Genomic DNA, 12,094 nt, shown 5'->3' on the forward strand with positions numbered 1-12,094 from the left:
CTTAGAATTCGTTTGTTACATCACTGCCCTGTTATCTCTCCAGTTTATTTAATTTAATGTCATCCATAACTATCCTTCAGTTTTGTCAACCATTTCCAAAAGAGCAAGTGTTTATAATGAATTAATTTTTTATGATATAATTTAAACACTTAATATCTTTAGTGAAACCTAAGAGTTATAAAAGCGTTATTTAAAAAATTGAACACAACGTTTCATCATGTAGTCCCCAAACACAGCTTTAATTACAGATTAATCTGTTATTAAACTCCTCTCGGTGGACAATGGTGGAGGTTTTATTTTTATTGGGGGGATAAATAGCAGGCCATTGAGAAGGAGATTAATAAAAGGGGAATTGGTTGGGGGGCTAAAGTGCCTGGATCAGCGGTGTGGCCCAGGGAACTGATGAAGAAGACGGGGCTATATTGACGACTGCGGGGCCAGGTCTGGGGCTGAGCTCAGGGGGGGAGGACTGCGGGGCTGGGGCTGAGCTCAGGACGGGGGGGGGTTGTCTGTTTGTCCAGAGTATTAGCGCTTTGTTTGGCCGGGAGCAGCTAATAATAGGCAGGCCCAAGACAGCAGATAGTGTTCTCACAAGGTCACAACCAAGCTGGAACCCTGTGGCCGCACACCCCTCCAGACGAGCGCAGTACTCTGATTCTCATTCTGAGCCATGATATAGAGGATACCAAATATAGAAAATAGAATTTGTAAGATATACCCAGAGCCACACAAATATTTTATAAGGTTGCCTGTTTTTTATTTTTATTTTTTCAGTCAACTTTTTTTGTTGTTAAATAGTTACTAAATTACAGAGTCAGATCGTTCTGACAAGTTCTGATAAGTTGTCAGACCAGCCCTCCAGTTTGTGTATACAGACAGTCAGAAGACATACAAGGATGCAAATACTTTCTTTCTCATTTATATTTGTGTTATTTTAAAATTTTAGCCCACATGTGTGTTAGGTAACTTTTGGCCACAGAAAACCCAAACATACAAATGGTATATTTCGCAGCTTGCCACAGTTCGTGAGGATGATACATTTTAATTGTTAGACACATTTAGTGTGTGTGTGTGTGTGTGTGTGTGTGTGTGTGTGTGTGTGTGTGTGTGTGTGTGTGTGTGTGTGTGTGTGTGTGTGTGTGTGTGTGTGTGTGGTGGCGGCGGCGGCGGCGGCGGCATCAAGAACTGAGTTGTACCAAGCACTCACTCAGACATCCTCCTCTGGGTGTGTGTTGGGGGTCGATTTGCATCCGACAGCTGTCACAGAAAAAAAGGCAGAAAGGAGTTGTTTTGTTAAGGACAATTGGTTGCCAGACTGGTTGTTAACGGTGTGGAAGTGTTTATTTGTGAACGGTGTGGGGTAAGACCCCATGTTGCTCCTGAGCGCTTCTCTACAGGGCCCTGAACGCTGTAATGATGCTCTTCCTGCTCTGGTGAACCTGATCCCAGCGCCTGGAGCGCCACACTTCCTTTTGTCCGGGCTTCTCTCCCTCTCCATCCCAGTCAGGTCTGGAGAGGAAAACCCAAGGGCCCACTTTTCCTCTCTCCTCTCCTCTTACTTTTCCTCTGTTTCTCACCAAGAACAGGTTGTGCCAAGGGAGGGGAACAGCGATGGGCGTCAATGCAAATTCGGGATATTTTCCTATGAAATTCACCTGACTGAGGCAAACGCTATATCCTATCACACTTATGTGTTTTGTTGGGTTGGTATTTGTATTAGGGACTTTTTTTAATTTTTTTAATTTTTTTATTATAGTCAGACACTACTCATCAAGATATATAATTTACTTTTGAAATTATGGCCATTACCTGCCATATCATTTTAACTATGAATGCCAAGCCATATTTCTGCTCTCAGGACATAAACAGGACCTTGTTTAGCTAATGGGAGCATAGCACCTTCCTCCTCTGGAAGTGGGAATAAGACAAACAACCTGAACAAGGGGCTCTTCTGGTTAAAGCAGCCCCAGTTGTCGGGCCAAAGCCCTGGCAATCAGTGTTTGTTTTGACAGGGAATCCAAAATCCAAACTGACACTGTATGGAATTAGGGTCCTGTTTCCTGTGAAAAATACCAACCCTTGTATGAAGAAAAAAAAAAGGGCAAGAGAGAGAGAGAGAAAATGGACGCCCCACAACTGCAGCAGCAGGTTTGTACATAAAAAAATCAAATTGGTCCAATTGACCTTGCATGCTCTACCTGCAATTATGTGAAATTGTAAGCAGATGCCTAAAGTCCTCATTTCATATTCTGGGGAACATCTGGCGTGGCATGTTGGAGTTAGAGTTTACATCTCCAGCGAGGGGCTATGCTAAGGAGCTGGAGTCCCCAGGTCAGGCTGAGAGGAGGGGAGGGCCCTGAGGGGCACAGGCCAGTGGGAAGTGTTCAAGTGGAGTGGGACACGCACACACACACACACACGCACACACACATGCACACACACATGGGGTGTACAGGAGGTTTAGTCTGAATGTATCAGACGATGATGGGGAGGAAACCCACATTTTGACATCCATCTAAAAGAGTAGAGTGAGGGCTTGACTCACTTATATTCAGGGTGGGTGGATCCACACTTAAACACTGTTCACACACCTTTTCTTATGGTGAATAGAATTTACAAACCTTCGTTATTTTCCCAGGTGTGTGTAGCGTTTATCCACAGTTTTTCTTTTTTTTTTACCGCTAAATAAATCCCTGCACTGCATATGATGTTGTGGTGTTGTCTATGTTGTAAAGACACACACTCCAAGAAAAGACATCCGGTCCAAGACATTGGTTATTAAAACAAAGGTATCATCTCCAGAGGCCGAGACTGGTAAGAGAGACATCAACTGTGTCGTCTCTGTATTCTGGTGACTGGGGGTTCTTCCGGCACCTCTAATAGGCCATTACAGGCCTGTCTAGCCAGGTCCAGGTCCAGCAGAGTCAGGGAAAAGAGGGCGTCCTGGGCCAAGGCTGCACACGGTAATGGACGCCTTCTCATTGATCACCTCCAAGGGTGCTATTTGAAAATGATAATTTGCGCCGCTCTCCTGGAAACAGGATTAGCTCAATTAATCGCATTTACAGATTAGCTTTTCCTCTCCTATTGATCATCACTTTGATGCCGGTGGGTTGATCAATGCAAACATGCTTATGCTAACCACGGCAAATCCAGTTTTTGGAAATGAGCATCGATGGCAGAAATAATCTCTTAATTTTAGATATTTTGATCTTGTGGACTTGATGGGGATTGGAAGTGAGAGTTGTTTTGGGAAATGGTATTGCAGATAAATGGCTTTCAATAAAATGTTCCCATGAGATGCTGCTTGCATCACTTAGCCTCCTGAGTTGAATTTAGGTTGAAGTTGTGTCATGGAAAAATGTCCAGTAAATTCAGTTCAATTACATTTAGCCATTGTCTGAAACTAACTGTAGTTGCTTATATGTTTAACATGGCAGAGGATTGTTTGTGTGGTCACCATTGGATTTGGCTCTGTTTGTCAACACCAGAGACACCCATTCTCTGACAGGCAGCATGCTGTTGGGAAACGTCTTCATCTGGTCTGTTTGATAAGAACTAACAGAGCAAAGCTTTATAGTGGTAGCGAGGGGCAACCTCTGGGCTGAAAATCCCTTTTTTGTCTGCTCGGTGTGATCTCCCCCTCTTACCACAAAAACAAGGTGAGCGACTGGAACCTAACTCTAATCCAGGACTGGGAGAATCTCTCTCTCTCTCTCTCACACTCACACTCACACTCACTCACACACACACACACACACACACACAGTCCCAATTCTCAGTCTGTGGGGTGTGAGTTACCATTCCACCCCACTTGTCCCACAGATGACTTGGCTGGTGGCCATTTATCCTCTGACCCTGTGGCCCTGGGTAAGTGACCCCTCAGGCTCAGCTGCCCCCCCCCCCCCCCCCAAACAAAGAGCCCTGAGCCAGGGACTGAAGGGGTATCTCTGCCCCACCCCACACAATGGCCTGTCTTGACTCAAAAGCCCCCTGCTCTTCTGCTGGGAGATGTGGTCCCTTCTTTGATCCCACAGACATGCTACTTTGTATGTCTTTGTTCTGGGCCTGTTGTAATGATCAGCTGGACAATGGGCCCAGGCTGGTTAGTGAAGATGAAATAGATGAGGGTGGTGGGGGGGGTTGAAAGCTTAAAAGGCTGTTAGCACTCAGTCTACATTCTCTCTCTCTCTCTTTCGCAGGTTAAAGTGTAAAAAAAAAAAAAAAAAAAACAACCAAGAGAGGCTGTTCCTTGACTATTTCTCCAGTGAGCTGCAGGTTGAAGGAGTCCCTGCACATGTGGCTGCTGCTCCCAATCAGGCCAGAGCTGCTGATTTGAAGAGACCAACCTGGAGAAACACAGCTGGTTTCTAATATAGGTTCTGGATCGGGGGGGGGGGGGGAGCAGGCCCAAATCATTGAACCGCGGCCAGGCACTGAGAGAGATTGGAGGGAGGAGTGCAATCCGTCTTGTTTAAAGACATTCAAGAATTTCTTTCATATTTCGAATACAGTTTTTTTTGTTTTTTTTTAAGTTATGTTAAAGTCTTATTCCAGTACACTGTCATGTGGAATCTTTATTTTGAGATTGCTCAGTACTGAATCTTTATTTTGAGATTGCTCAGTACTGAATCTTTATTTTGAGATTGCTCAGTACTGAATCATATACAGTACATGGCATTCCTCGAAGGAGAGATATTTTATACATTTTCACTCACTACTTGACAAACATTTTAAACCATCCGAACTGTTTGTTTCAACCAAACATTTGTAACTGGTTTCGGTTTTAGCTTTTTATTTTCACCCAAACGATCTGGATTATTTGTTGATTCCCATTCAGTACAGCAGGTCGGACTGTGCCACGGGTTGGCTCATCTCAAACAGTGAGAATTAACTCCTTTGCCTGTTTGTCTCTCACTGCATTTTCATCCCTCTGTGCTTTCCTCTGGCGAGGGGAGCTCCCTGTCCTTTCCTCTGGCGAGGGGAGCTCCCTGTCCTTTCCCCTGGCGAGGGGAGCTCCCTGTCCTTTCCCCTGGCGAGGGGAGCTCCCTGTCCTTTCCTCTGGCGAGGGGAGCTCCCTGTCCTTTCGTTTCACTTGCAGGTGAAAGTTCCGCCATTCCGGCGTCTCATTGCTAATTGTCAGCCTTTTCTCTCCCGCTTTGTGGACGTTATTGAGAATTTTTCTAATGCGTTTGGGCTTTCTTTGAGCCAGCGACGACCTCTGTGGTGCTCTGTGGATGTGCTTTCAAAATGAGATTAACTTCCTAGAGGAATGCATTAGCCCCGAAGCTTTACAGCCCTGCACTGGCTGAGCTGGCCCTTATTAGGGTTCACTCTTCTCTCTCACACACACACACACACACACACACACACACCCACACCCCTTTTATTGACAACCTCACATTGAGCGTATAAGAGCATTACCATGTTTAGGGGTGAGATGTTTTGTGTGATCGGCGTCTGATCTTATATTTGAGTTGCAGAAATTAATTTGAAGCCGTTCTACATGCTAAGCCAGACAGGGGCTGGGGGGATTGATTTCGGGGGGACAAAGCCCTGGAAAAGAGACATTTTGGGGGGTAAAACACCCTCCACCCAGAAATGGCTAATTCCCAGCCTATGGACAATGCAGCTTTTCTCTCAGCTTTTCTCTCTCTCTCTCTCTGTGGCTTTGGCTCTGCAGTGAAGGAGCGGAGCAGTTTGGAGACTCACTGCTAGGCTGGAGGAGAGCGACTGGAAGTGGCGTTGTCCACCTCAACACCTAACCACTGCAATACACACCCCTGATGTCCTACCACCGCAGCAGCACTAGTTTTCCTATAATTCTCTAACCCCATTGTCGAGAAATGAATACTTTCCCCAGATCACATCCAATCATTGGTCAGTCCTTGCTCTATGAACACCCCATCATTCCTGCTTTCTTGAATTACCGGGTTGAGGTGAACAAGTTTCCCCTCTTATTTTGGTAATCCGCCTCCTCAAAGCATTTTCATACAACATGTGGAACATTACCCTTCTTTTTTGTATAGCTTCAATCTAAACTCCTCAGTTATTTATTTTTTTACATTACTTGCTCAAGTGCTAAGAGTAATCATCGCAGAGTTGCTTTTGCGAGGCACAAATACCTTTGTCTCTGTCCTATTCACTCAGAATATTCTCACATTACCGGCACAACTCCTCCTCTACACCCACTCACTTTGAATCCAGCCCATTATACTCTCTCTTCCTGTAAACAATGTAAAAATACACACGCTCACATACAGCTCTAACACACACAAATTGAAGAGTGCTCGCACACCCCCGCACGGGCCGCAGCTCCAGCTGTATCACGCGCCCCCCCACTTAGCGCTGACAACACTACACTGGCAGCCTGTCGAGGAGGTCAGCTCCAGTCTTCCTTGCCTTGTTAGGTGCTGATGTTCTTATTAAAAGCTCATTTCTGCGGCTGAAAGACTCCAGAGAGCCAGCTGGGCCCCCCGTCCGCTTCCCCTCGCTGCTTGATTGGCGAGGGGGCGGCCGTCGTCACGAAGCGGCGGCCAGGGTTCTCCGGTGGTCCTGCCAAACAGCACCAGCGCTCAATTAGGGCCCCAGCGCAGAGCTCCGAGCCTGGCCACCGCCTAACTGGCCTCAGCCGCGGAGAGGTCATGCTCCAGATAACGTGGCTCACACAGAGCTCTCCCACACGACACTGCAGGCTGACACGGGCAGCAGCCGGCTGCCACCCCCTGCCTGCTGGGGGGGGGGGGGGGGGGTTTAGAGAGGTTTGGGTGGGTGTCTATAGGGGTGTGTAGTGGGGGGTAGAGAGGTTTGGGTGGGTGTCTATAGGGGTGTGTGTGTGTGTGTGTGTGTGTGTGTGTGGTGGTAGGGGGGTTGAGAGAGGTTTGGGTGGGTGTCTATAGGGGTGTGTGTGTGTGTGTGTGTGTGTGGTGGTAGGGGGTTAGAGAGGTTTGGGTGGGTGTCTATAGGGAGGTGTGTGTGTGTGTGTGGTGGTAGGGGGTTAGAGAGGTGTGTGTGGTGGTGGTAGGGGGTTAGAGAGGTTTGGGTGGGTGTCTATAGGGGTGTGTGTGTGTGTGTGTGTGTGTGGTGGTGGTAGGGGGTTAGAGAGGTTTGGGTGGGTGTCTATAGGGGTGTGTGTGTGTGTGTGTGTGTGTGGTGGTAGGGGGTTAGAGAGGTTTGGGTGGGTGTCTATAGGGAGGTGTGTGTGTGTGGTGGTAGGGGGTTAGAGAGGTTTGGGTGGGTGTCTATAGGGGTGTGTGTGTGTGTGCGCGGGAGCAGCAAGAAGACCGCAGGGCTCTTTATTGCCTTCCTGAGGGAACATTTCTATAAGCAGTGTGAAATATACTATGATATGCAGTATTCAGCATCTAGGACCCTTTTTTTTTTTTTTTTTTAAACGTTCATATGAAAATACGATTAAAGAAATTTCTTTAAACATTTTATCCTGGGTTCATGGTCAAACATAATTGAATCTCATCATTGCATGCCATTTTCTTTTTCTTTGTTTATGTACTGTTTTATGCATGGCCTGATACTCCATTAATATTCAAGTTATTTAAAACATGTTTTCCCTGCGTCTAGAGAAGGCTTTCAGAAGAGTGTTTGACACAGCAACCGCCCAGGTTTCTTGTTTTTATTGGTTTTTCCTCGTTGAGCACGTGATGGCAGTTTCTTGGCCACGGAGCCATTACACCAAGTCCAATTTAATTACTATCAGTTTGAGAGGACACATTCCTCCGTCTGCAAATCAGTATTTGGCTATTTTTGGGAGAAGTTATTTTCTCATTTTGCTTTACACTAGCCTCAGCTGTAGTGTAGTACTGACATGTTTGCATTGATCAAGTGATTTGCTGCTAACAATAACGTTATGACGTTTCTGACAATTTCGGGCCAAAGACACTGTATGGTTCCAACAGACTCAGACTCACATTTGTAATAAACAAAATATGGTTGTTTTTATATGAATCTTAGCATATTTTCTAAATGCATTGCTCTGTAATACGTCTGTGTTGCTGTACATCCATGTATGGTTGCTAGTCCCTACAGTGAGGCCCAGTAGCATCCAGCCAGCATACATTTAGGTTTAGATTGAGCCGTCATCAGAGGCAGTCACCCCAGTTATCCCTTTGATAAACACAGCCCCTAAACAACGTTCTTATTGAAGACTGTTTGGCCACTGAGTTTGGGAGGATTAACACTGAGACTGCTCTAATCTGATTCGCTGACACGGTCTCTTTGCATTATAAAGAAGCAAATTCCCTCTCCTCTATGCTGCCAGCTTCACTATCTTTGTTAACTAGCCGGTAGATGGAGGGTTTCTTGGCTAAGCCCCTGGGTCAATTCATTTTCCCTGGAGATATCAGATTGTTCAAAGATTTGGCCACGCATTACCTACAGTGTGTCACATCCAACGGTCGAATAGAAACATCAAATACTGTCTGTTCTGGCAGAGTGGATTTGTTTGTGCTTCTCATGGTGCACATGTAGTGTTGTTCTTTGAGGAGTCCTTCACTAGTCTTTCTCAGATGAGTACAACGATGTAGAGAAATATGAGTAGCCTGTTAACTGTACATACAGTTTACATTCATAAGTACGTCGTTACTAGGGGCCAGTTTGATTGATCGATCAGTCGATCGAGGGGCTCCAAATCATTTTTAAAAGTAGGTTATTTGGTGGTCCAGCTCCACGGCCAACTGTGCACATGCATGCCCATGTCGGCATGGGTTTGAATCCGGCACATGCCCTGCTGGCATGCCCACCCCTCCTTACTTTCCAGTCTCTTTCCACTGTCTCTATCCAATAAAATATATGTATATATATATATAAGAGTGGGCACAACAACAACAAAAAAGACCTAGGTTGTTTGGTAACCACGATTCCCTCTCTTTCAGAAGGACAGCTTGAGGCAGGCCACTAGTACCGTATGTGAGATTGCAGGCGATACTGGTCAGCAGTCTGTCCAGACCAGCAGACCAGCAGCAGACCAGCAGACCCTGCTCTGTCATTCACTCCCTGTCACTACCAAACCTCTTCTGGCTGGCCAGTCTCGCGGTCACCAACGTTGTTGTTGAAATGATGAAATGATGCGTTGTGGTTTGGGATCCATTAATCGACCGTAGCTCCCATCAGCTAATCGATTTTCTAAAGTTTGAGTCGGACCCAGCCCTGATTTTTTTTGATTTTTTTTCACACTAGTGTATGTATACGCACGGATCGTCCTTTGTATTATTTACACTGCAAAGACAGCCTGCAGACACAATCTTAAAGATAAGATGTAAAGCCTGTGATTGAAACACATTAACTCCAGGTCCCGACAGTGTGTGTGGTATATGGTATATGGTGTGTGGGTGGTTGGGGTGAGAGAGGAGGTGTCGGGTTTAACACCTTGAATGGCTGAATGGTTTATCTTTAACCCCGAGTTTGATGAATGCAGGGTGCTTATCTGCAGCGACACGAGTCGCCCGGGGTATTGGAGAGAGTAAATATTAACTACAAGACGCCTGCAGCCAAAGTACCTGTGAGAGTGGAGGAAACATTTGGAAATGATTGATCAACAAGGCTTTCCTTTAGCTCCAATTGGAAAGACCTTTTTAGCCTGTGTATATGTGCTATGAATTACCTATGTGTAAGAAGTACGCTTTTTTCATGAGTTTCACAAGTTTTTTCTTGATTTGAACACACACAGTACTTATTTGACTATGTGGTTGTTGGTGATTGATTAGTGTTTGTTCCCTTGATTGACACCTCCCATGGCACCTTCATCAGAGGGTGTGGGTGGCCGTGTGTGTGTGTGTGTGTGTGTGTGAGAGACAGAGAGAGAGAGTGAGTGAGTGTGTGTGTGTGTGCTTGTGCACGTGTGTGTGTGTGTGTGTGTGTGTGTGTGTGTGTGTGTGTGTGTGTGTGTGTGTGTGTGTGTGTGAGACAGAGAGAGAGAGTGAGTGAGTGAGTGAGTGTGTGCTTGTGCACACGTGTGTGGGTGTGTGTGCGAGCATGTGCATGAGAGAGAGAGAGAGAGAGTGCGAGAGAGAGAGAGACATTGGGGTCAAGTGGACACTTGTTTTCTTTGGTGGGGGGTTGTTTGACTGGTGCACCTGGGGGGATATGAACCATGTGATGGAAGGTCAGCAGTTCAGCTGCAGTCCAGAGGGGCTAGGATAGGCACTGACTGTGCGTGAGAGTGTGTGTGTGATTGATATAAGGACTGCTCAACCCCCCCCTCCCCAGATAATACACTGGGGAATTATTTCTTAGAAAGACACCAATGAATGGAAAAGCACACTCTGAGTGACATACTGTTTAAGAGAGCATTTTAGGAATTCTTAGAAACTAAGAGGTATATTTATCACATCCGTGATTTCCCTGATATTTATGATGAATGTGAATGTGTTGTGTGGTAAGAACACAGCAGAATTCTCAGAGCCAAAATCGTTGGGAACTGCGTCGTAAACAAAGAACCTGAACAATATGGTATATCTGAGACACTAATGTAGGGATGCTTTTATATAATCCACTTTACACTTTGATAAATTATGGGTTATCTGTTTAGCATTGGTGGCTACTGAGCACTGGGATAACCCAAGTCCTTTGCATTACGCATTCATTTGTTATTATAAATGATGTTTTGTTGTTGAACGTTGTTACTGTACTGTATGTATGATAGCTAACTCTATCAGGTCTGTTGTAGGTCCTTTGTCCTCCTCTGACCGCTTTCTCATTCCCCCTCTCCTCTCCTTTCCTCCCCAGGTTGATGCTCCAGTTGCCTAAGGAAATGGGGTTAATGGCTGTAGCTGCTCGACAGACCCAGGGGAGGGGTCAGTGGTTTTCCACCACAGAACACACGCACACGCACGCACACACACACACACACACACACACGCACACACACTCTCACACTCACACTCACACTCACACTCACACTCACACTCACACACTCACACACTCACACACACACACACACACACACACACACACACACCACACACACACACTCTCACCCTCAGTCTAACAGTCACCTCCAGAGTGATAATGCTACCTGTAAGAGGGAAGGATCCAAATAGTCCACTGTTTTGTCTACTGTGTCTATTCATGCAATGGAAGTTCATTGTATTGAAGTTTTTAAATGGACTTTCCCTATTTAAAGCTGTAGTCTGTAGCTGTAGTCTGTCTTACTGGTATCAGTAACTGCTCCAGATTAATGGACCACTTGAGTGTGGTTTGTCTTTTTTCTTCCCTAAGATGAATCTAGAGGTGTTTTATGACATCAATTCTCCACTCTCTCCCTGTGTGTGTGTGTGTGTGTGTGTGTGTGTGTGTGTGTGTGTGTGTGTGTGTGTGTGTGTGTGTGTGTGTGTGTGTGTGTGTGTGTGTGTGTGTGTGTGTGTGTGTGTGTGTGTGTGTGGTCTGGTGTCAGGTCGCGGGGGAAATGCGTGGCTGAGTCCTCTGGGCTGTGCCATGTTCTCCCTGAATTTGCAGGTGGCTGTGAGCTCCAGACTGGGCCAGGGGATCACCTTCCTACAGCACCTAGTCGCTCTAGCCGTGGTGGAGGCTGTTCGCACCTTACCTGGATATGAGGTACCCACCAAACTACCTGCAACTACTGGACCTCCCACACTACCATTGGCCTATAGCCATATACACTCACTGAGTACTTTATTAGGAACACCTGTACACCTTCTCATGGTGGAGGTGGTGTAACACCTGTACACCTTCTCATGGTGGAGGTGGTGTAATGGTGTAGGGAATGTTTTCTTGGCACACTTTGGGCCCGTTAATCAGTCACCGGATCTGAATCCAATAGAACACCTTTGAGATGTGGTAGAACATGAGATTCACAGCTTGAAATTGGACATGAAAAATCTGCAGGAATTGCGTGATGCAATCATGTAATCACGGACCAGAATCTCAAAGGAATGTTTCCAACATCTTTGCCACGAAGAATTGAGTCTGTTTTGAGAGCAAAGGGAGGCCCTACCCAGTATTAGTATAGTGTTCCTAATAAAGTTCTCAGTGAGTGTGTGTATATATATATATATATTATTTTTGTTGTAAGATCAGCTGTCATTTTCAAGTCATGAAATGTTGATAGTTTGCATCATCT

The 12,094-nt window shown here is 45.9% G+C and overlaps 1 protein-coding gene across 3 annotated transcripts in view; it reads left to right on the forward strand.

Moving 5' to 3' along the window:
* The window catches only part of hlcs (holocarboxylase synthetase (biotin-(proprionyl-CoA-carboxylase (ATP-hydrolysing)) ligase)), a 30,061-nt gene that overhangs the window by 13,137 nt on the left and 4,830 nt on the right, over positions 1–12,094 (forward strand). For all 3 annotated transcript variants that reach the window (XM_083697505.1, XM_083697506.1, XM_083697507.1), the window contains 2 exons: positions 10,741–10,808; positions 11,408–11,568. In XM_083697505.1, coding sequence (XP_083553631.1) covers positions 10,741–10,808; positions 11,408–11,568 — 229 coding nt within the window. The remainder of the gene's footprint in view (positions 1–10,740; positions 10,809–11,407; positions 11,569–12,094) is intronic.

The sequence above is a fragment of the Argentina silus genome (genome assembly GCF_951799395.1).
Source record: "Argentina silus genome assembly, chromosome: 2".
Classification (NCBI taxonomy): Eukaryota; Metazoa; Chordata; class Actinopteri; order Argentiniformes; family Argentinidae; genus Argentina; species Argentina silus.